The following is a 25,711-nucleotide window of genomic DNA, read 5'->3' on the forward strand; positions in this document are numbered from 1 at the left end:
TAGGCATATATATAATTTATTTTCCTTATTTCCACATCATTTACACTATTACACCAAGTTTTACACTATTACATTAACAAGAGCAAGCGTGTGTATGTGTGACCGCTACTAGTCTACTTTATGTCTACTTGCAGTATTTTTACTGAGCATACATATTTTTTATTTTAAAAATAAATTTAAATTCAAGATACAGATTCAAATTTTAATTGAAATATCTATATAACCTGTCAAAGGAAAGAAAAACCTTACTGGAATACTAGATAAATATCATCAATAGGTTAATAATCCAGTCTTAAATTGAATTTTTTTAAAATATATTTATTAGAACTAGCTACAATTTTTGGAAGAAAAAATTTTGGACTCACTGGAAATTGTTTTTGTGAAACAAAGCAACAGGAAAATTTATATTCTGTGGGACAGTTATGAACTAAATAATTTAACTAATATTTGCTTTTAAACATTCTAGTTATTCCACATAGTATTTAAAATATTTTAATATTATTTTAATTCATCGTATACTCTTAGAAGTTTAAGTAATTTCTTGACTGAGTAAGTAACGATTTTTTGGAATTTATAAATATAATTAGATTTTGTATTGTTATGTTGATGTGATTTAAGTTTTGCTTATTCCTCCCCATGCAAAAGTATCATACCGTAGAATAGACTGAATAATAACTGGGATAACTACTACAATTCCATTAAATATGGTATACATTTTAGTTCAAGGAATGTATAAACCATTTTACGAATTTCTCTTTTTTGATAAAAAAAAAAAATATATGTGCCATTTTAGGAAACAATCAAGCTTGATGCCTTTATATTTCACCCTCTGAAATCTTTATACGAAATTATATTTTTTACAGTTTAAAGTTATTTAATTGCATTCTTTAATTTTAACGTCATGTCTGCTGGGTTGACCAGCAATTTTTGCAGATAGGTAATGTAAAAAACTTAATCTTATTTATATTTAGAAAGTAAAAATTATCATACAATTAAGCTTTAATCGTTATGTTTGTTAGCGGTTTATGTAACTGGTGCCGAATCGTCCCTAGAAAATTTTCCTTGAATCGTACTGTAATATCAAATATGTTCCTGTTTATTTTATGATCACGAACAAAAGCATATCAGCATTGCGGTAATATTATAAAATTCCAAAGATAAAGTGTAGTCAAACATTTAAAACGTAATTGCTAACGACAGGGCTCATAGTTTGATGATGTATATTCTTTTTTTATGAATATAAGTTATAATTTTTTTTTTAATTTATTGACAAAACCCTAAAAATGCTTTTGATACTTAACCTAAAATATTTGAATTAATTCGCAAATAAGTATCATATAGCAATAGACAAACTAATACAAACGATTTTTATAAAATACTTTGTGGCCATAATTAGAGGAAAGAAAAACTCACAAAAAAATTATAAATTTTTTTCAAAATTTAAAACATTAGAATTTTTTAAATTATGTTTCGTCCCTATTAGGCCGGTGTTAACAGCGGATAACCTATAAAAACACAAAGCAGGTTTATGGCGAGGTACTAAAATTGCGCAGTTCCTTAAAAGAAAAACTAAAAAAGCATCAAATGACCACAAGCCCAAAGAAAATAAAAAAAGGCAAGGTCGCCCTCGCTTGCACATACTCTGTTCACCTTTTTTCCAGCTCAAATTTATTTTATTTATTATAAAATTATTTAGGTTCTGATTTATTTACGCGTAAATGTTTTAATGTGTAAACATCTTAGCTCTCGGTATATACGGCATTTGGTAGGAGTAATTTCGTGAATGGAACGGAAATGCGTAACAACGATGCATCTGCGCAGAAGTCTCAGAAACCTCGATAAGATAGCGTATCCGTGTAATTCATTTGCGTGTATAAATATATAAATATAAATCGACTCTAACTGGCGAGCAGTCTTCTTGTCGTGCATAGGGCAACTGTGAAATTCGAATGGCAATCATAATATTATATGGCGGAGAAACGAAGATAAAGTTGTAATGAAGGTCCCTTAAATGTTTAAAGAATATGTACCGGATGTTTTATGTCTAAATATTATTTTTAATACATATGTTTTAGCCATTTTCACTGATTTAAAAAAGAGTTTAAACACGAAATTTGAAAACAGAATTTATCACCTGCCTTAGCGTATTCTTAAATTTTTTTTTTTTTTCGTAAACAGACCCAACGCCAATATCTCGAGCAGTTTTCAACCTGTGCGGTTTGCTATGAAGCTCTCACACCGCAAGTGCAAGACCCTAAGCGCAGCACATCAGGAAGAATGAAGAATGGTCTAGAGTTTCGTCGACGCTCGGGTCGACGAGATCCTGAAGGTGGGATCAACGACGGAACGGACTGACAGGCGAGCCCGCCGGCCCATGCGAACATCCACCACGTCTCATGCACTTCCCAGATGTCTGGGTTGGACCAGTAACCGGTATTCAAGTCAATAAGGGAAATGTGTACGTCTGCAGTTGTCAGGTAGGCGGCATAGTCGAGATAACTCTCTAGTAGAAAATGTTCTTCCTGGGTGTTCGGACCGGGACTTGCGCCGCGCTTCGCCCCTAGACGCTGCAGAAGGCGTGACAAGGACTGTCACCGACACACAGGTGACGCAGCTGGGCTCCGGGCTCCGGGCACGCGCTCCGGCGAGACGCACTTTGTTCCAGCGCGGCGTCGCGTGGCGAAGACGGCTGCGCTCCAGCGGCCCCGGAGCAGGGATGTGAAGGAGGCGAAGGAAAAACAAAAGGCACGCTCCAGCGAGGGGCGGGGCGGCGGTCCCGCAGCGAGCACGAGGAAGAGTGGGGAGGGGGGAGGAAGCAGGGGAAAAACAAAAGACATGCACCGGCGAGCGGGCGGCGGGCTAACCCGCTTTTCCTTCGGCGAGGGCCGCGGCGGTATATAAGAGGCGTACCTGCGGCGGCCGCGCACAGTTCGCCCGGACTCTCGTTGCGAGCGCCCACAGACGCCCTTTGACCTGCGGTTGCCGCCGTTTGCAGTTCTTGCTCCGCCGAACACGGTAAGAGCACATCCCAGACTACAGTATTCTCAGGTAGGGTTTCACGCCGCATGTTCACGCACAGAGGCTTAATGCGACATAGCGGAGCGCATGGCTGCCTTTTTTGTATCGGGCAGAACACTGTGGCATCGGACTCGCTCATAAACTTGCTCTTTAGTCTTGTGTGTAAGTTTTTTACGTAGCACTTTCCTGGACAATGAAAATACGGAAGAGACATTGTCTGGGGGAAAATATATCGGAGAAAGTGATTATTCATGTATGTATATGTTCATGTTGAGTTTTCAACTTTCGCGGTACTGGAAAGTTATCGATTTCTAGTAGAATTATGCCCGCGTAAAGTTTCAACCAGGTTATTTGCCTATATGTCAATGAGCCTCACAAATTATGTTACACAGTAAAACATCCTGTTGATTTTGTTGCAAACAACTGAAATGCTTATACAATTTGGTTTCGTATTTATTATTTATTTAAAAAAAAATTTATGGGTTTAGATATTACTAACAAAAAGTAAAAAAAAATCGATAAAAATCACTAAAGGATTAATTTATTGTTATTTTTTATTTAAAAAACCTATCTATGAGTTTGAGCTCTCACGTTAAATATTTTAATGATATTGATTAGCCTGGTTGAATTCCTACCTAAGGAAGATATAAAATTCATCACCTTTAAAATAAACTAAATGTATGCGGGGGAAAAAGGTCAGAGTGGTAAAGACTTTTCCTTGGTCACGAGGCTTTGTCTTCGTCGCTTTCAAAACTTTAAGTGGCAGTCGTTAAGTAGGCTGAAAATAAAATTTATATTTTACTTCCTACGGTCCTTGTTGGCCATAATCGAGGGCCTGAGGCCCCACTGAATATTTCATGAGCACCAATAACTTCCATCATAATCTTAGAGGTGCAGTCACTTAAAGCCTGTCTGTGCATTAACATGTGGCGTAAAACCAGTGGTTTACAATCTCATCAGCGTTTCCATACTAAAAAAAAAAAACCCACTAAAATTTCGATATTCCATGGGTGTAATTGAAATAAGGAAATATTTAATGCGTTCAAAAAAGAATGGTTGTTCTCAGTTCACATTAACAACAGTTTTTGAGCCGGTAAAATCGTAAGTCGGAAATGTTCTGTGTAGTAATTTTAACTACGAACACCATTCCGCGCTGACACACGTAGTTGGGAAATGCCTGTCTTTGATTGGCCGGATCAGAACGTCTTCATAAATTACTGAAGTCACGTGAGCTATTCGGTAAGGTAGTCCAAAATGTTTGTAACAAGTTTAGATTCAATGTTTTTTTTTTCCTTCTGAAGAGCATATTATTAGTACAAAACTAATAGAACAATAATCTCAGATTTAGTATTTTTTGTGGTATCATGATCAAACTTTGTTCGCGCTTAATAAAACAATACGCATAACTTGAACCTAATAAGTCCAGTGATGTTTCGTAGTGGTAATACGCTAGCATCACATTTGGGAGCCAGTCTTCGAATCCCAGCTCAGTCATGGTCATTTCAGTTTTCCTTTGCTGCTCTAGACGACTCCGGCCAATCACCGGAGCGTATACCAAACAAAGGTCTTGCGGATGTCTTTCCTTGTTGCCTGGTTTGCGTTTATTCTGCGCATTTATTGACCTCACTGACCAGGAGAAATAAATAAACCATACACAGAATTTGTTTAAAATGCACGTCACAGCTATGGGTACCTGGGTCCGGAAATGTTGTGTATCTCAACGCACACAGTCACGGCTCCAGCGATATACGGAAGCATTTCCCGAACCTATGTTCACCGACGTTTATGCCTCCTTAACATGCCATGCATATGCAACCATAGTTTTGAGGTGTATTTTAGGTACAACCTGTATATTAAAGTTTACCGCGATGTATGTTTTTTTCTGATTGTTACTGGAAGCTTGAAAAAATCCAAATACATGTGTCATTTATTTTCAAGTGGATACTGGATGTGTGTCCCAAGTGTCAGCGGAATTTAAAAAATAATAAACTGACATGCTCGAGGTCTTCTCGCTACAAAAAATCGAGGTCCTACCGCACTGTCAAAATGCCGTCCCCAAGTTAGCTAATACCGTTTATAAATTAATTTGGTTGGAAATCATGAACATATGTCGTTTCAGATCACCAGTCTTCGCAAAATATTAAGAAAGGTGAATAATATGTTTAAATATGAACACATTACAGGAAATATATCTGCATGATCTATTTTAAGCTGAAAAAAATTGAGTTAACTTAGAACGAATTTATTCAGAGAAGAAAAAAACAAACAACATAATGGGGTATTCTGTGGGATATTCAACTACATGTTGTTCATACAATAGGGCTTATAAAATATTAAAACACTAGCTAGCAGTTCACTTAGGCTCTGATTGACTTACTTCTAAATAAATTTAAAATAAGCATAACATAAAAGAAATGAAAAGTAAATTGAAAATATTACATTTTTATAAATTTTAAATAAATATTTTATTATAGCCAGTGAATTCGCCATATTTGTAATAAATATGGTTGATGCTACAAAAATTTCCTCATTATTCAATAAATCGAGACTACCCATTGGCCTCAAGTTACCGGGAATTGAAATAGGTTCGTAATATCATTCCTTATTTTCAAGTCAAACATTATTTTTCAGATTCTTTTTACTCCAGTCTAGGCTCAGTTGCTGTATACATAATCTATTCACTTAAAATACTCATATGCAAATTACAAGGTTAGAGACAATTAAACCTTGGACCGAGTTATACAAGGTTGGTTCAACACATTTTTTCTTGTTCATTTGTTTAGGGCAGTTCAGAACTTATCAAGGAAACTGTAGTCCAATCATCCACTAATTAATGATTTAAATATGGTTTTCACCTTGATTTAACATAGAATTTGTAACAGAGCACTGCCGTTGATTGCCGAAGAAAAACTTATCAATAATCATGTCAAAATGAACATGAAATATTACTTTGTCACGACACTTTCAGCTTCACCATTCACGAGTGAGACAAATGCTGACTCGAATTAAGCTTTAAGGTAAGAGTGTCGATGAAAAAACATTGCAATATTGTGGAGGCAGTGAAAGTTTTCATAGTGTTACTTGATCTACATAAAGTTCACATAGTGACCCATCATCAATTTAAGAAATGTTGGAGTAACAAACACCTGTTTAATAATGCATTCACCATGTAAGGCAAAGTAAAATACTATACTTAGTTAACATGATGTCACATGTTCATCTACCTGAACATATAACAGCAGTACGTCAAGGATTTCCAGTAGCATTTTGCACGAGAACGGGAAATGCACCATTAGGTGGGCAATCTTTGTACAGGTTTGTCGTAGCTTGATCAACAACGAAGTCGCGCCTTGAAATCACACCACAAACGAGGTTGTTAATTCCTAGCAGTCACGTGACCGTCGTCACGTGGGCGCTGCTGAGGCTTCGGTGCCCAGGTGACAAACGGCAACATCGCACAAGTGGTGAACGTAGCACCCGTTAAAAGATAAACCAGCAGAACCTTTTACACGCGAATTATCACACTTCGAAACGGTGCCCAAACTAACGCCAGATGCGGGAAAGAGTGGAACTGGCCCTAAGTTATTTGCACGCCAATATTTGCACGAGTTCTGTTGTGGAGCTTGCTGCTTTGATTACTAAAGAAATCTGTCTTCAATTAATATTCAATTAACAAACCGTCATGTTTTGCATTTCACAGTTTTACGTGCCAGTTTTCTCTCTTGCTTTGTCACGTTTCCAAGCTACAAATGGCATTGCAACGCTAGGTGATAATGTATGTACATTGTGGCCATTGTCCCTGCTGTGTGACTGTTGTAAGCAGCCATGCATTCAAGCCCGCTGAACACGTTGCCTAACTACAAGGCATCTATTAAACTAATTAAGTTCCGCTTTCGAACCATAATGCCTTCACAAATCAAGTTACCACTGAATGTCATCTTTTTGTGCATTTATATGCTTGATAAATATCTATCTAAGTTTTGTAACAAAACTAAGTTGCAATATGTATTTTATTACAATTTCAAGCTGTTGTTTGTCAAAACTATTATTTATTTGTATAAATGTTATATTAAAACATTATGCCCTAATACTGTAAAATAATGTTAACAATCATCAGTTTGTGGTCCTTCATAAGGAATCAAGCCGCTCCTAAAATATTTAAAATTCTGCCTTGTCCATTAAAAATTTATTTTTATTGGTAACTCATTTTCTCGTGAGAAAAATTATATTCATAATCTACCGCAACAATACAGGTTTTTTAATATTGGACGTTAAGTTGAGTTAATTACACTTATTGAAGTCAATTTTCGGAGTAAATATATATATATTTAATTCAATTTGATATTACCTACTTTCTAAAAACGTTACTATGTATCAGCGACTGCAGGTTAGAAATTAAAAATTACTGTACACCGTAAAATTGATAGCAACTGAATAGGTTCATATTTATGGGAAAACTGAAACGTTCTAAAATATTAATAGTTAAAAATATTATAACAGAACATCCATATTATTTAAGTGCCATTAATATAACGGTAAGTTAAGAATATTTTAACATTTTACAGTTAAAATAAAAAGTGACTTTTAAATAGTTTTAAACTTAAAGAATACAAAAACAATAGCGTTTATGAACCCGACATGGTGTACGAAGGAGCGAATAGCAGCATATAGAGAAGCAAGTAAGACTCGTGATTGGTCGTCTTGTGGTCTCGAGAGAAAGTTGCGAGCGTCCACCAAACACCTCCCTTCCCTGAGGCCAAACTGCCGCTGTTATGACTTTCCGGAAATTAGGTTCAAAACGAGAGGCAGCAAGGGACGAGTTTCTTATGTAAGCGAAGGCGGAGTTTTGTGGCTTAAAAGGCGAAAGCCATTTCGCAATATCACGATATCACATTTGGTCACATACTTGTTACTCGAGTTTGCAACTAGTCTTTGGTTTTTTTTTTTATCAGATTTTTCCTGTACACCAGGTAATTAAAGTAGCACATGTAAGGTCTCACGTTGTTAAATTGAAAATATTGTTTTCGTCAGGTATCTCAAGCGTAACAAGGATAAAGTTTTAAAAGTTTTCAGAACGCACTCTCTAATACTGGCGAGGACACAAATGGAAAACTTGCTCTTCTGGAAAGTTACAATCTTGGGACATTGTGTCCTTTAATCTGTGCGGTACAGATTGGTAGCCGCTCGCGCAAGGGACGAATATCAGTCTACCCGGGGTGCAGGGCATGGTGGCGCCGGCGGACTATTCGGGTCAGGAGAGAGAGTGGTTTGGCCACGACTGGTCCTGGGCGGCCTCGATAGGCGAGTTCCCCCGGCAACCTTCACGGCTGGCCACGCCCAGCACACTCCCCCCCCCCCCCTCCACCCTTCCCACCGTGAGTCACGGGCCAGGAAATGCAAGCGGCGGCGGCCAAGGAGACCAGTTATCCGACCTGATGCTGGGTGAAAGTTATCTCAGAAACCCCCTCCCCCCCCCCTACCTATCTTGTAACCGCCGGACCCCGCGCCCAGCCTGGCAACAGCGCCAGCTGTCGCGCCGACACGACCGATGTAGTTAAACACAGACGCTCGGATGTTCCACGTTCGGGCTGTACATGTTTATATTTTCTATGGTGCCTAGATCTACATGGCGGTATTGGTGGGGGAAGGAAAAGACAATGTTTGTGCTTCTTGCAATACGTTGGAAAAGTTTTCGGTTAAAACACTCGATGGCAGCTTTGAAGAAGTTTTAGAGAAAAACGCGTAATTGAACAAAACACATTCGCCCGTGCAGTAGCTCGGGCGTCGCCCCGCGCGAGTCACTGCTGTGCTTGTCTCTACGGTGACAGGGACCTCGCGATAAGAACTTGTCGCGTAGCGAGACGCATCAAGTGACGTAACAATCCGTGCATCCGGAAGTTGCACGAGGAGTAGGCGGCGAACTTCGGCGAACTTCGGCGAACCTCGAAACCGCTCGGCAGGGGCTTATAACTACGAGACGTGTAAGTTTTCCCACTGACGAGTCGTCAACACTCCTCAGCTGTCCTGCATGCCACACCCTTCAAATAAAAAAAAACGTAGGCGTTGATATCAAATGTGCTATGATAATACGCAATATTCCATGATTCATTACGACGATAAAACTGAAAAATAAGATACAAACGATATAACATACAAAAAATCTAGCACTTTTATAAAATTTAATTTTTTAAAAACAATATATGTGTATAAATTAATTTTCAGAACGAAAACGGTATATCGTATTAAGCAGCAAGGTAGCCCCGCTTCACTAACGCTTGCCCAAGAGTGAAGATTGGGGCGCTTAATATTTCTCCTTCCCCATCTCTGCTATCGATCCCACCACTCCTGAGAGAAACACTTTTCGTTACGCTTATGAGTAATCGTTTGTACTTGGCCTACCACACATGGACTTATTTCAAATTATTTTTTTTAAACCTTTTTATTGCTGCAATTCGAGCGAGTTAGAGTGGCGGTGGAATTTCCGGCACGTATTCGAAAGGACTCGGGTTCGGATAAAGGTATATCACTGTTTATATTTATATTTATATAGTTTAGAAAAACATTACATTTTCTTTGTAAAATCAAAATACAATTTTTATTAATATTTACAAGAAAAATTCTTCCTTAATATTATAATATTAAACTCTTTATAAGCTATATAAATTAAACAAATATTAAAATAATAAATCAAAAAGAAATAATAATAAAAAAATATTATTTTGGATAATTTGATTGTATAAAGAAATCTTACTAAGAAAATAATATAAACCCTGACCCCCCATAAATTCAAATCAACCAACATCTCTGCATAGATTTAACTTTAACGTTTCTTGCCGATGCATATATTCAGGCGACATCGCCGAAGTAATCCCGGGTAAACGCTGAGACGGTCGGCCAGCTCCCCACACTTGGAGGAGGGGCCCAGCGCCGCGTCGGAAGGACGCAGCGACCCCCGAGAGGTGGGAATGATTCGGCGGACGCCAAGGGGGCGGAGCAAGTTTCGTCAGAGGATTTCCGTTTCCGATGTGGCCATTGACGGCGCGGCGGGTCCGCCCACGCATGACGCCGCGCTCGCCGCTATTGGCCGGGAGCGCGGGGCCGGACCCTGCCGGGGATCGAGCCCAGGTCGTGTCCCTCCGCGCGGCCTGGGCTGGGCTGTGTCGGGACACCACCCTAAACCACGCCTGAGCGCTGTCGGTTCTGCCTGGGCTGGGCTGTGTCGGGACACCACCCTAACCCGCGCCTGAGCGCTGTCGGCTCTGCCTGGGCTGGGCTGTGTCGGGACACCACCCTAACCCGCGCCTGAGCGCTGTCGGCTCTGCCTGGGCTGGGCTGTGTCGGGACACCACCCTAACCCGCGCCTGAGCGCTGTCGGCTCTGCCTGGGCTGGGCTGTGTCGGGACACCACCCTAACCCGCGCCTGAGCGCTGTCGGCTCTGCCTGGGCTGGGCTGTGTCGGGACACCACCCTAACCCGCGCCTGAGCGCTGTCGGCTCTGCCTGGGCTGGGCTGTGTCGGGACACCACCCTAACCCGCGCCTGAGCGCTGTCGGCTCTGCCTGGGCTGGGCTGTGTCGGGACACCACCCTAACCCGCGCCTGAGCGCCGTCGGCTCTGCCTGGGCTGGGCTGTGTCGGGACACCACCCTAACCCGCGCCTGAGCGCTGTCGGCTCTGCCTGGGCTGGGCTGTGTCGGGACACCACCCTAACCCGCGCCTGAGCGCTGTCGGCTCTGCCTGGGCTGGGCTGTGTCGGGACACCACCCTAACCCGCGCTTGAGCGCTGTCGGCTCTGCCTGGGCTGGGCTGTGTCGGGACACCACCCTAACCCGCGCCTGAGCGCTGTCGGCTCTGCCTGGGCTGGGCTGTGTCGGGACACCACCCTAACCCGCGCCTGAGCGCTGTCGGCTCTGCCTGGGCTGGGCTGTGTCGGGACACCACCCTAACCCGCGCCTGAGCGCTGTCGGCTCTGCCTGGGCTGGGCTGTGTCGGGACACCACCCTAACCCGCGCCTGAGCGCTGTCGGCTCTGCCTGGGCTGGGCTGTGTCGGGACACCACCCTAACCCGAGCCTGAGCGCCGTCGGCGCTGCCTGGGCTGGGCTGTGTCGGGACACCACCCTAACCCGCGCCTGAGCGCCGTCGGCTCTGCCTGGGCTGGGGCCCTATGCTGGAGTTTTAAGTCGTATGCGAGTTGCCAGCCGAGTGGTCTTTTCCGATCGGTTTGATGCTTTGGTATGCACGAACTGTTCCAGTTTACTCGTGTGCGACTCGAGTGTTCGGAATGGAAATCGAGGGGTCCAACTCGAATGAGATAACCATTACGAATGCGAAAAGTCACGAAAACAGTGAAAATGGCGGAGTGGTTGGATGTTTTGGACATTGAAGAGCTTGAATTAGCTGAAATAGAAGCAGCTAGAAACCCTCGTCGATTCCTAGAACGGAAGGATGCGTTTGAACTGGACGACAACAAATTTGTTAAGTTGTTTCGTCTTAACAAGCGGTGTGCCGGAGACCTGATTAGCAGTCTGGAAGAGGTTATGCCGGCACCTTCTCGTACAACTGCACTTTCTGTTGAAACTAAAGTAATTGTTAGCACCTTATAAAAACCAAAGAAGCCCTATTGTTATCTTTATGTGCTTGCTTATGTGTAGTTTCGGTGACAAAACAAATGGTTCGTTAGCTGTCAGAGTGCAATGTTATGCAGAAGGCAGTTAGGCCTGTAGTACATTTTTAATATAATTATTGACTGAAGTCAAACACTAAAGCACCATTAACACAGAATGGCAGTTTATCCCTCCTTGGAGCATACCTGAATTAAGTTACCAGTTACAATAAATAGCTAATCAAAGATAAACATAGTAAACCCCCTGTTTAAGCATTATACAGGTTTAAATAGGTAGGCCTATTTCAGTTATGTTAAAATGCTTGGTTTGTTCCTGTGACAGTGGTAATAGCCTGGCATATTTAGTTCCAAGTGAACGTCTATGTCTTGTGTGTATCCACATTAAAATTAGCCTATGTAGCCTGCTCCCTAACGCCAAACTGAACATTAATGGTTAGGCCTACATGTTCATTACAATACTGTAAACACAACACTAGTTAAGGCTACTTAGTCTTAATTTTGGTAAATATGTAGAGTAGCGGTATTTGCGAAAAACAAAATGCTAAAAATCCGAAAATACTTTTATTATATGCTCTTTAACTTCTTCTTTTCAATAAACCCGGCGGAGATAAGAAATTCCAAATACTTTAGGAGATATCGAATTTTTTAATATTCATATTTGGGCGATATTTGTTAAAAAAAAATTTAATTCCGAAAATACTTTTATTCTGTGCTCTTTAACTTCCTCTTTTCATTAAACCCGGCGGAGATAAGAAATTCCAAATAATTTAGGAGATATCGAATTTTTTAATATTCATATTTGGGCGATATTTGTTTAAAAAAATTAAATTCCGAAAATACTTTTATTCTGTGCTTTTTAACTTCCTCTTTTCATTAAACACGGCGGAGATAAGAAATTCCAAATACTTTAGGAGATATCGAATTTTTAATTTTCATCACAATACCTGTGCTTTCATGCGGCGTTTAAGTTTGTTGCTTGTTTACGAGTATGAATTATTTTTTTTCGCGACGTACGTGAACGACTACATCATTTTCTACTAATGGCAAAGGAATTGTACCCGCCTCTAACTTAGGCGAGTTTTTAACGTTTCAAATTTTAATGTTTTATTTGTTACTTTGATATTGTTGCGCAAGTAATAAGTAAAAAAAAAATTACGTGAGTTCCTACTGTTCAGCCTTTGTCCTGGTTTGTTAGGTCAGGTCAGCTACATTATAAATACTTTAAAACTGAACAACCATTAAAATTAATTCATATTATTTTTAATGTCAGTTTAGTTTGAAAGTATTTATAATGTAACTGACCTGACCTAATCGACCATTTTAATTAATTAGGCATTCACGAACACACGGCAAAATAAAAAAAATGTTTTGATAAAGAGTTTGTCTTCTTCCTACCAAACACGACAACAAACGAAACGGCGATCGTTTATTGGCCAGTTGGAACACGAGCAGAGTAGCCATCCTGACAAATTCACAGTTCTCTCCGAATTCCCACAATCCACTCGACTTCTCCGTCTCGAAGACTTTTGTGTAAGTCGCATGCGACAAGTAGCACCTCGAGCATAGCAAATGTCGAACACACCAAGTCGTATGCGAGTTCATCACTCTACTCGACTCGAATGGTCTATGAAGTCGAACGATTTCGAGCATCAGGGCCCTGGGCTGTGTCGAGACACCACCCTAAACCACGCCTGAGCGCTGTCGGCTCTGCCTGGGCTGGGCTGTGTCGGGACACCGCCCTAACCCGCGCCTGAGCGCTGTCGGCTCTGCCTGGGCTGGGCTGTGTTGGGACACAACCCTAACCCGAGCCTGAGCGCCGTCGGCGCTGCCTGGGCTGGGCTGTGTCGGGACACCACCCTAACCCGCGCCTGAGCGCTGTCGGCTCTGCCTGGGCTGGGCTGTGTCGGGACACCACCCTAACCCGCGCCTGAGCGCTGTCGGCTCTGCCTGGGCTGGGCTGTGTCGGGACACCACCCTAACCCGCGCCTGAGCGCTGTCGGCTCTGCCTGGGCTGGGCTGTGTCGGGACACCGCCCTAACCCGCGCCTGAGCGCTGTCGGCTCTGCCTGGGCTGGGCTGTGTCGGGACACCGCCCTAACCCGCGCCTGAGCGCTGTCGGCTCTGCCTGGGCTGGGCTGTGTCGGGACACAACCCTAACCCGAGCCTGAGCGCCGTCGGCGCTGCCTGGGCTGGGCTGTGTCGGGACACCACCCTAACCCGCGCCTGAGCGCCGTCGGCTCTGCCTGGGCTGGGCTGTGTCGGGACACCACCCTAACCCGAGCCTGAGCGCCGTCGGCGCTGCCTGGGCTGGGCTGTGTCGGGACACCACCCTAACCCGCGCCTGAGCGCCGTCGGCGCTGCCTGGGCTGGGCTGTGTCGGGACACTGCCCTAACCACCATTAATTGCATTAAACCCACATAAAGATATCGCACGGGGTTGTTCGGTGATCGCGGTGGCCATCTGCCCCACACCGTATATCCGATACATGGACGACCAAGCCATATCCCTCAGGGAGATGTGTGTTTTGTTCCCTCACAGCCAAGTGGAAGTGAAGCGGTGCATAATATTGTTGTAAAATGCACTTCTTTGAATCTTCTCCCAATCAATGCAGAAGCCACAAAATAAGCACGTTAAGTCAGTAATGACCCTTGACGGTTTTTTCGATGAAAATCTTCTCCCTGGACATTGCAAAAAACACGTTCACTTTCGGGAAATCTCTTTCATGCACGATGTTGATATGAGGATTTTCCGTTACCCAAACATGCACACTGTGCCTGTTCACTCTGCCATTCTTGTGGAATGGGGCCTCGTCTTTCAAAACACAGGTTTACAATAGTTGTGATGCCAGGATATTTGGATCTGATTTCATAAGAATTTGGTGCCCTGAATTCAAATATGGCATTAGTTTTTGCCTAGGAGGTCAAATTTATAATATATAACGTTTAAGTGAAATGTACGTTTTTTTTTTGTGTGGATATTTTAGGTTAAATCCACTTATCAAATCTAAAAATTGAACATGAAATTCTTATTATTATATTACACAAATATTCTTATATTATAAAAATATCATTATATTAAACAAATATCATTAAATTATAAAATATAATTAGTATATAAAATTATTATATATACAAAGATAGTACCAAGTCATCGATGGAACAACTAGTATCTCACCACTTTGGAAGCTTCTTTTTTGTGAACTTCTTGAATATATCTTGGAACAGTCCCTTTTTAAACTTCAGCAATATTCTGCCATCATGTGCGTATCCCATCTTTCTTGATAGCGGTGTTCCATAATCTTGATGAAATCTTTCACCTTGCTCCTCACTGCTGACTTCTTAATTTTCAGGAAAACGGTTCAGGTGGCTGTGTAAATAGTGCATATTAATACACATGTTGAACCCAAGGGATTTGAAATTTTTAAGCATATCGTTTACCAGTTCAACATGGTTTTCTGCTTTTGGTTGGCACAGAAAATTTCCGATAACTGTAACAAATGAAGTCCAGGATTTAATGGAATCTACGAAGGCTTGGTTCTTAATGAATTTTCTTATTTCTGGGCCGTTAAATATTCATGCTTTAATTTTTTTCCTTACTCAAGTGAGGCATTTTTTCCCCTTTAAATGCAAAGCATGATCCGTCTAAGGGTTCGTTAATAACGTTTTTTTCTCCAACGACCATGTCGTCTCTCTTAAGCCACTCTTGTCTTACCCAGTGAGGTGTTTTGTCTGTGCTATCCCAGAGGCACAATAAACAAGGATATTTGGTGTGGCCACTTTGCTGTCCGAGGAGAAAATTTAACATTTTTAAGTCAACACAAATTACCCATTGATGTTCACCAAAGCTATGGTGCCATCTGTTTCTTTCATTGTCATTGAGTGAGCAATTGATATTAAACCATTATTGTTCCCATTGTGAAGGAGAACACACTTCAAGCTTATCTCAAAATGTAGAGCTGATAGAAAAAAAAAAAAACAAATTTAATATTTAGATTCAGCGCCCGAAAATAACTAAAATCATTTTCAAAATCCTAAGCACCAAAACTTTTTTATTGTTGGCCTGTGAAATTAACCTAATTGGCAGGTCGTGGCCGTTCGCAATTCTCATTAGCACCTCGGAGCGGAACGCGCAACAAGCACCGTAATCATTGTGTTTGAGTGCCGTGACCAACTGGAGCCTGTACGGTTTCGTGCGCAAACGTTGGCGCAAGATGTATGATAACGCTGTGGGGCATCTGCAGTTCACGACTTGCTCGCTTAGTTGATTTCTGTGGTCTACGCAAGAATGATGCTCTAACGCTGTCCAGTTCTTTCTTGGGCACAGAGGACCGACAGCTGCTCTTGCCATGGCAAATGCACCCTTACTCTTCAAACATTCACGTTGCACAACACTCCCTTTTCGCTAACTGAAGCACGTACCAACTCTTTCACTGTGCGGTAGGCGCTGCAACAAATGAATCCGAAACATTTGCAAAAAAAAAAAAAATCTTTCAGGTATTCTCTATTGGCTGAAAGAAGTTTCAGGTAAATTGGCCACAGCGTTTATTTTTTATGATTCTAGGAAAGTGTACAGATTATTTGTGCTCATTCTGTTTTTAAGTAACAATATTGCTTTATCAGATCTGGTTTGATTAAAATAATTACTTTCTAATATCTTGCAAAACATGCATAAATTATTGTGTTTTCATAATTTAAAAAATTTTATTTAGCAATTTTTAAAAATCACATAGTAAATAATTAAATGGATACTAGTTTTTACATGAGCGATAAAATATTTAGTGTCACAAACCACAATTTATGTCCAAGCAGTTGTAAGAAAAAGACCGAAGTGTTTTCCTCACTCTAGCTGAGATTATAAAACACTCTTAAGGCGGCGCTACATTAAACATGACACTTGATCTGAACCATGCGTTTGGCGACTCGATTCTCATAAGGTCGAGTAGTTTTGGCGTGGTGTCGAATGCGGTAGCCTCGCCAGCGAGAGGACGACAGTGAGCAGCAGAGCACTTCTTTGAAGACTCATTAAATTATTTTCTTGCTGCAGGTCGTCGATATTTCTAAAACTTAAACCAAATATGCAAATATGCTAAAGAAATGAAGAAGAGCATGATCCATTTGTTTTTTTTTGTAAATTGATGTTTGTACTATTTTCTTTTCAATTGCTATGTTTCAATATAAAGTTATTAAGGTAGAAAATTATAACTATTTTTAAGTATGAAACTATATAATATGATACAAACAGCGAATTAAATCCCACCGTAACATAATTAACTTACGAACGAAAGGTATATTGTTGCAGTTAAAAATAACCTAAAATGCATAGAATGGACTTTAAATGTCTTAAACGCCGATGACTGGTTGCACTTAGCAGTTCTCCTGCCACGTCAGAGAGAGGTCGTTCCTGCTAGCTCGGGACTCGGCACACGAGTCATCTATCCAATGTCGAGAATGACTCCGCCAGGTTTTCCCGGCAGGCTTGTCCATCGGGCAATTCCATCTGCAACACCCGAACACAGGATCAACTATTGAGAGTATTCTTTCACCCTCAAGAAAGTGTTTTTATAAAGAAATATTCAGCTCTGTACTGCAATGCTTGCATGAGTTGGTTAATTATGCGTGACCTCCCATGAGACAAGCAGTCGGGAGATGCCCTTCCCAACTGTGAGACACCAAGGATAACAACTGGGGTCCCAACCATCTCGGGACCCTCCACTGACGTCACTCCTTCCACTATCGGATAGTAGCAACGAGACAAGTATCACCGTCTCCACTCAACATTTCATCGAAAGATGAGCGTCCCTCGGGGCCTACATCGGCGTCCAGGGTCGACCACTTCTAACACAATGCAAACACCCTAAGATCGAGGCCTTACTAAGGAAAGCTTAGCGGGGATCATTCACATCTAGGAACCCAACTTTCATTGGTGCTTGCACATCTTCTCTAGCCAAGACCAGCCAGGCCTCGATGAAAGATCGGATGAAGGGGCATGTTTTCCAAGTCTGACTTACCAAAATGTGGTCTGGTCGTGCACTGTGTACATTCCCTGCCTCGGACTTGCCAACTGGGAGTCAAACCCTGGTGTTACCTTAGAACTCAGTCTCTCGCACCGAGTTTTTTTATCGCAGTTTCTTGGCAGAACTTTTAAACAAGCAAATTTCCTGTCAATTTATTCCGACAACTATCTTACTTTATTTTCTCACGATACATTTATTGAACATTATTTTAGATATATGAAAGGTCTTGCAAGTCATCATGATCACGAGCTCTTGTGTGACTTTTACCGCTATTAGATTACATTCAGTAAATATCGTTAGACGAAATTTGCGACCAAACAACACATGCATTGTGATGAATTAAAAGGAAAGAAGAAAATGGTAATAGTGACCGGGACAAAATGGATGGATATCTCGGTAAATTTGGCTAGAGTTTTGATTGTTCAAGAGGTCTGCGATGCTCGAGGGTCAAGTTGGAGGGCTGGAGAGAGCAGACTGCAAGTACAGACAGATGTCTCATCGTATTTTCTGCAACCTGACGGGTTGTATCACAGGCAACACGGTCTCACGATGACCCATGGCGAAACTATTACTCCATTTCATCGCTATAAGAAGGCGGTAATGGACAGGCTATACCGAGAGACCGAGGATATGCATCCCGGCATCAGTATCACCCAGTCACCCCATTCCCAATAAGATAACTACTGATTGTAGCAAGTGGATTACCCAAACGAGTCACATAGTAGTGCCTATCCTTATTTATGACTCTCAACCTGGGACCCCACAATCCCTTAGAATACCCGTGATCCGGTCCAGGACCCATTCTTTACTAGCTGTCTGGGCTAGTTATGGAGTTCACTAAACCGCAGTGCAGACAGCTAAAGCTACGCGCCTTGTTGCAGACGATGAAGCTGCTGGTGTGCCTGCTGGTGGTCGGTGCCGTGGTGCGCGCCGCCGACGAGAAGAAGGCCGAGGACACCGGCGACCGCCCCAAGGTGTTCCGCCGCCTCATCCCCGCCGACGTGCTACGTGGTAAGTGCTGCGCAATGGCACACTTCTTCGCTCCTCCTCGCACCTCTTTGCTCCTCCTCACACCTCCTCGCTCCTCCTCGTTCCTCCTTGCACCTCATGGCACCTCATCGCTCCTCCTCGTACCTCCTCGCACCTCATCGCTCCTCCTCGCTCCTCCTTGCACCTCCTCGCACCTCATCGCTCCTCCTCGCACCCCTTCGCTCCTCCACGCTCCTCCTCGCTCCTCCTTGTACCTCCTCGCACCTCCTCGTACCTCCTCGAACATCCTCGCACCTCATCGCTCCTCCTCGCACCTCATCGCTTCTCCTCGTACCTCCTCGTACCTCCTCGCACCTCATCGCACCTCATCGCTCCTCCTCGCTCCTCCTCGTACCTCCTCGTACCTCCTCGCACCTCCTCGTACCTCCTCGCACCTCCTCGCTCCTCCTTGCACCTCCTCGCACCTCATCGCTCCTCCTCGCACCCCCTCGCTCCACCACGCTCCTCCTCGTACCTCCTCGTACCTCCTCGCACCTCATCGCTCCTCCTCGCACCCCCTCGCTCCACCACGCTCCTCCTCGTACCTCCTCGCACCTGCTCGCACCTCATCGTACCTTATCGCTCCTCCTCGCACCCCCTCGCTCCACCACGCTCCTCCTCGTACCTCCTCGCACCTCATCGCTCCTCCTCGCACCCCCTCGCTCCACCACGCTCCTCCTCGTACCTCCTCGCACCTCCTCGCACCTCATCGCACCTCATCGCTCCTCCTCGTACCTCCTCGCACCTCCTCGTACCTCCTCGCACCTCCTCGCACCTCCTCGCACCTCATCGCTCCTCCTCGCTCCTCCTCTCTCCTCCTTGCACCTCCTCGCACCTCCTCGTACCTCATCGCTCCTCCTCGCACCCCCTCGCTCCACCACGCTCCTCCTCGCTCTTCCTCACACGCCATTTTGACTTTTTCTTTTTTTGTCATTGCTGTTTTAAAATTATATTTCTAAGATTCGAATTCGATAACTCACCTAAATTTTTTTGTTGCTATGAAATTGGTTTTTCTTTTTATTCATTGTTTTTACTACGCACGATGGTCGTGATATTAAGATGATTGACTAATGATCTGAAGGTTGTGTGTTCGAACCTCCACTAGGTCACTGAGAATATAGGAAATAATTACTTTATAATATAAGATGATGTAAAAATATCCTCATTTTACATAGTTAAATAACAGCTATAAACTACAAAATTTAAGTATTTTTATAAATAGTACAAATAAACATGTAAAATGTTATTGGAAATTCAGAAAATTGTGCAGTAATATTAAGTGAAAATTGTGGTAAATTACAGATGCGTGCATTTGTAAGTTTATACAACATAAAGTAAAAATACAACAACAGCTACGTTGTATTTGAAAAACGATAGCAATTCCAATTTTACACTAAATGTATGTGGCTGCAGAGTCCCCGCCGATATTAGTGTAATTTTTACATCTATACGTGTTGGTGTATTTGTACTCGTGTGTTAAAGCAAAAATACACCGACATGTGCATATTTAAATTAACTCTATCTTCGGAGGATACTCTGCTGCCACATAAATTTTGTGTAAAATTAAACTTTTTTTTAAAACAGAGAATGGTTTATAATTTTGATCCCTTGCGCAATGTTTTACAAATTGAAATTACCTTTCGTTTAATAACTGCTAAGAAAATTTGAGACCAAACTTAAAATGCAAGAGCGATATCGTAATAAATTTGGAGATATTGCAGTAAAATAATAGAAATGATAAGGAAATGAAATAACTTTTACGGCTAGTGAGAGTGAGTTTTAATATAGAGAGAGAAGTTATAAGGTTTGGAGGTCCTACTTATGGCCACCGCCCATAATTAATTTTGCAGGGAATATTATTTTTAGAATTTTCTGCTAAATATTCATAATAGCGCTGAATTTTTTTTTCCACTAAATGTTTTTAGCTTAGCAGTTCTCAACAGTACTAAACAATAATCTACGTATCTTTCTGTCAGAGTATTTCTGTCAACAATGACTGATAAACAACTTCATATGGTTTCTAGTGTACGTAAAAAAAGGATCGTGTATTGCTTTGCGATTGACAGTTAGGAATTGGGTACCACTGGTTCTACTTTTGAGGACTCTACAATTTCAGACTTTTTATATGACACATAACTTAAATTCTAAGACAAACAACACAAAAGTAATATATTTGCAGTGCGATAGCCGAAACCAAAATCTAAGCCTATATTTGTACCACTTCGGTAAGGGACATATCACCACATCCTGCCCCATGGGTACACCACAGGTCAGGTACCATACAACTGAATGGCCACAAGCTATTTATTATGTACACAGAGAATTATTAATTATCACAAATAGGCGTTCCCTTTTATCTTTTGAAATTATCAGTGTTTATTATTCCCAACAATACACATAAGTGAAAAAATCTAAACTTTCGTAAAAGTAAATATATTAATAGCGAATAGGGTACACACCAAAACGTTTTTTTCTTGTTTATTAACAACCCCGCTTTCTCCCATTAGGCTAAACGAATGATGGTGTGGTGGATGGGGTAAAGGGGTGGTAGGGAAAAGCCATTTAAAATATAGCTTTCAACACTTTATCAGAGACGCTGGTTTACGAAAAGCATTAAAAGAACTGCCACCGTCTGTTTCCGCGCAATGAAAAATTATTTTGGTCATTGCCACAAAATATTTTGTAAGTACTCACCCTACAATATATTTTTAGTGGGGACACAATAAAAATATTTTTCTTTAAACAGAAAATTGGTTATTAATGACCATAAAATTGCTGTCTTTTTTATTTTAGTAAGTAATCATTGAAATATATTTAGTAATCAGTGAAATCTATTTGATAGAGTAAAACATCAAAACGAACGTAAAAGAAAATATTTATGTAAATCCTAGCACGTAGTGAACGTATGAAATCATGGGGTAAACAGTTGTGGATTAACCGTTCGTATGTAGCCTTCACTTTCAAAACCCTTTTTTTTTTTAGAGTGAATTTCATTCATAAATTAAAATATTAAAATATTACAGACGTTTGGGGAAACCTAATTTTTATTGATTTAACGAATGGCATACTGAAACTAAAGAGTTTTAAGACGAAGTCTACGCACGAACGGTTAATATAAACCTGCATACCACATGATTTGACTAAATAAAACACGCATTTAGGTTGATGGAAACGATGAACAAAAGGTGTCCTGTCACTCTAAAAAAAAAAAAAAAAAAATTGTACTTTTACAAGGGAAATTCTCGGAAACCCTGTTGCCAAGGATATTTCTTGTAAAACTACAAGGCAGAGCGTTGCAAAATCGCACATGGTACAAAGCTCTGCCTTGTAGTTTTACAAGTGATATCCTCGGCAACAGGGTTTCCAAGGATTTCCCTTGTAAAATATACAAAACACAATACTATATAGTAGAGAAAGGAACGTAGCGCGAGGTGCAGGAGGCGGGGGCTGAGGCGCGCGCTTCTGTTCGCAGACTTCCCCGGGGTGTGCTTCGCGTCCACGCGCTGCGCCACCATCGAGCCCGGCCACACGTGGGACCTGGCGCCCTTCTGCGGCCAGTCCACCTGCGTGCTGTCCGACGAGAAGAGCGGCCAGCTGCTCGAGATGGTGGAGGACTGCGGCCCGCTGCCCAAGCCCAACGACAAGTGCAAGCTGTCCGAGAAGACCAACAAGACGGCGCCCTTCCCCGAGTGCTGCCCCATCTTCGAGTGCGAGGCGGGCGTGAAGCTGGAGTACCCGGAGATCCCGACGGTGGCGCCGCCGGCGGCCAAGGAGGCCCCCAAGGCCTGAGGCCCCCAAGGCCTGAGGCCCCCGAGGCCTGAGGCCCCCAAGGCCTGAGGCGCGGTCCCCAGCACCGCTCCCCTCTGACGCTGGAGCCAGCTCGCATAGCCACCTCTTCTTCTGTAAAGTGTTTTCGCTACTTCAAACTTACTAAATAAATTTTTTATAAATTTCGGCACTTGCTTTCGAGGTGTTCTTGATTCTGCCACGGCACGGAAACCAAACTGAACCGCCAGAGTGCCTATACATATATATATATATATATTTCAGCCTTTTCATGTGCTTCCAAGGAATTGCTCGCGCCATATGGGCGACTTCGTCTGCGGTGACGCCTGTAACAGCCCGTTCAGTACCAACAAGTGGTAGCGGACCCGGTACGCCTTGGTCCCGTTACAGTTCCAGTTGGTAGTGGTTAACAGTACCCTACTTCCAAAAATTAGGGGAAAAAGTAGAATCTGATGTAGCAGTTAGACTTTTTTTTTAATGTGTTTAACACACACATTTGCTTAATTTGGATATAATTTGTATGAAAAACAAATAAAACTTTGGATTTTATAAAATATTTTGTGTCCCTTTATTTAAAAAGTAGTTTTGTAAACTAAAACCGGCTGCAAAGTCAAATGACACATAAAAACTTGTGAATAAATCGCAAGGAACAAAAAACAACGCTGAAAACTGGATCGCAATTGAACGTCTTGCTCTAGAGATATTGTCTTGGTTTTGCAAGCGGCCATACATTGATGACGACACAGTAAGCTATCAAACTCTATACTCCATCTACAGTCAAGCATCGAACTGTTCCTGTATCATTTCCCTGAGAAGTGAATGCGAGAACAAAGGTTTCAAATATTATAGTTTTTAATAACCTGCAGTCCTGGTGGCATGTGTTCGAACAATTCTAGAAAAATTAAGCAATTTTAACACAGTATCTTTAACAGTGCTAGGGTGTAAAACACATAAATAAAACGTGTATTAAAAAAAGAAAACAACTTTGAAACAAATACACCAGAAAAAATGTCTTCACTTTAGCCAACAAAGTTTTATATATTTTGTCCTTAGATTTTAAAATATGCGTAACTTCGGATTTTAAACCTATTGAAAATATTTATGTTACTAAAAATATATTTGAATTAAAAAAAACCATAGAAGAAGAATACAATACTGCATTATCTCCTATATTTACTTCCATTTGAAGGTATATCACAGACACAACGGCAAAAATTAAAGTAAGTAAACGCATAAACTGAAAGTTTAGTGAATATGTACTTTTTTTTCTTTGAAAACGTGTGGCCGGTTCCATCTTACACATACTCATAATGCCAGCAAAAAAACAATATTTACAAAACAAGAGTAACTATTTATTTTAAAAGAGGGGCATACCTGAATATAAAAATCTTAAGTAAAAATTCGAGTCACGCTTTTAAGGGGTGGCAGATTATTATGAAATGCAAATATTTTCATCTTTTATTGTTTTCCACTTTTGTGGTATTTATTTTCTCTTCCAAGTCCAAGGATATTCGCTATCATTAGACGTGGGTCCATATTTAACAAGAACTAGCTGTGCCCCTTTCAGTTGAGACAATCCAAGAGTGTTTATCCTTGTTACGGAAGTTGATAGACACATTAGATACACAACCATAAACAGAGCTTGATCTTTATAAATAAAAAATATCATTAAATATCACAAACAGAGCAAAATAATTTATGGAAACAACATTCCTACAGTAATTTATCCCAACATAAAAATGTAAGGAATAATCTTTCCTGATAGAGTAGTTAGCAAAATTTGGCTACAAAGTATGGACAAGTTTAGTTATTTTCGTTTTGTCCTCGTAACAGAATAATTGAAAACAAATAGATACTAAAGCTCCTAGTGGTCTTTGCTTTCAAAACTCTAGGTATGAATTCTTCACTGTGCAATCGCAGTCTTAAATCACATTGTCCTGTCGTCAAGTTGCTCAACTGGTGTGCGACCAGAGGTTCGGCGGACGTCGTTCCTTCCAGGCGCAACTCAGCAGATGCACGACGAGAAGAACGGCAGGTTCGGATGTCAATCTCTGGAGGAGACGGGAGAGTCTCGGCTCTTTTTTAAAAGTTTATTTAAATATTTTACATCACATTTAAATTACGTACGTATGTACGTTTACAACTAAATTTGTTCACACGCTTCAGCCTTACAATGGCTCCTTCATGAATCCATCACGGAATTACATACACACAAACTTAATTTATCAGATAACATAATAGACACATTTAACAAGGAAAATTCTGTAAAAACCCTGTTTACAGCAACAAAAGTAGAACATAATTAATTTTAACTTATACACTAAAGAAAAGCATAAATGCTTACATTACAATTTAGGAGTTATCAGTTACATCAAAAACTATATATATATAATAGTAGTCAATTTACACGTAGAAGTAGAGGACAACTTTGGTGGGGTGAGTAGGGGCATGATGGTAATGATGGGTGGAGGGACAGGATAAGGGGGGGGGGGGAAGCACATACTGGTCATTAGCAAACAGCAACATAACAATTTAAAATGAAACAAGGTACACATCAAGAAGGTATCAGTACATGATGGCAGATCAGACGGTAGTAGGGCGGTGGGGCGGCAGGATATCACGCATGACTTTAAGGAGGCTGGCGGAGTGCTAAGTCCTTCACCCTGCGGTGCACGTGTCTCGCGCGGAGTGTAGAGGCCACCAGAACGGACCAGAACCTTCGGGAGGGAAGTGAAGGGGAAGTGGAGTCGCGAGGAGGGGAGAACCAGCTGGAATCGACCAGAAGCCTCAGCAGGGGCGAGGAAGGCGAAGAGGGGTGGAGGGGGAATGGAGTGGGGGCCGGTGAGGGGAAAAGGACCTGGAGGGGCGAGTGTGAGCGAGGGGAGATTGTGCGGGGGCGAGAGCAACAAAGCCGGGGCCAGCTCAATTTGTAAAAATTAACAATATGCAAACGAAAAATATAAATATAAGTTTCAATACATAAGTATAAAATGTAACACTGGTACCATATATAATAATCCATAATAAATATTTATCTTTATTTTAATCACGATAACTATTCAAACATAAACCAAGCATAATATATCAGGTAAATACAAAGTAAATACTTAGCTCTTAATCACCATATGTCTCGTAGTTCCTCTCCTCAGTTACATCAAACAAGCTCGTGCACGTCGGCTTATTTGTCTCGCTTGCTGCTCTCTCCTTACACGCAGCTAAAATCCGGGTACAAATACCCCAATA

General features: G+C 41.7%; 1 protein-coding gene across 2 annotated transcripts; it reads left to right on the plus strand.

Annotated features, from left to right (window-relative positions):
- Positions 1–2,856: 2,856 nt before the first annotated feature.
- LOC134529522 (uncharacterized) lies at positions 2,857–23,022 on the plus strand. Of its 2 annotated transcripts, XM_063363698.1 has the most exons (3): positions 2,857–3,015; positions 18,535–18,664; positions 22,155–23,022. In XM_063363698.1, the coding sequence occupies exons 2-3, from the start codon at positions 18,538–18,540 to the stop codon at positions 22,469–22,471; spliced, it is 444 nt and encodes a 147-aa protein (XP_063219768.1). In that variant the 5' UTR covers positions 2,857–3,015; positions 18,535–18,537; the 3' UTR covers positions 22,472–23,022. The 2 variants fall into 2 exon arrangements, with proteins under 2 accessions (XP_063219768.1, XP_063219767.1); XM_063363697.1 differs by lacking the exon at positions 22,155–23,022 and having other exon boundaries at positions 2,879–3,015; positions 18,535–21,959.
- Positions 23,023–25,711: the final 2,689 nt, after the last annotated feature.

Source organism: Bacillus rossius, chromosome 2 (genome assembly GCF_032445375.1).
Source record: "Bacillus rossius redtenbacheri isolate Brsri chromosome 2, Brsri_v3, whole genome shotgun sequence".
NCBI classification, from domain to species: Eukaryota; Metazoa; Arthropoda; class Insecta; order Phasmatodea; family Bacillidae; genus Bacillus; species Bacillus rossius.

Coding starts and splice junctions, on each gene's coding strand:
- LOC134529522 (XM_063363697.1), top strand. CDS start 18,538: ATGAAGCTGCTGGTGTGCCTGCTGGTGGTCGGTGCCGTGGTGCGCGCC.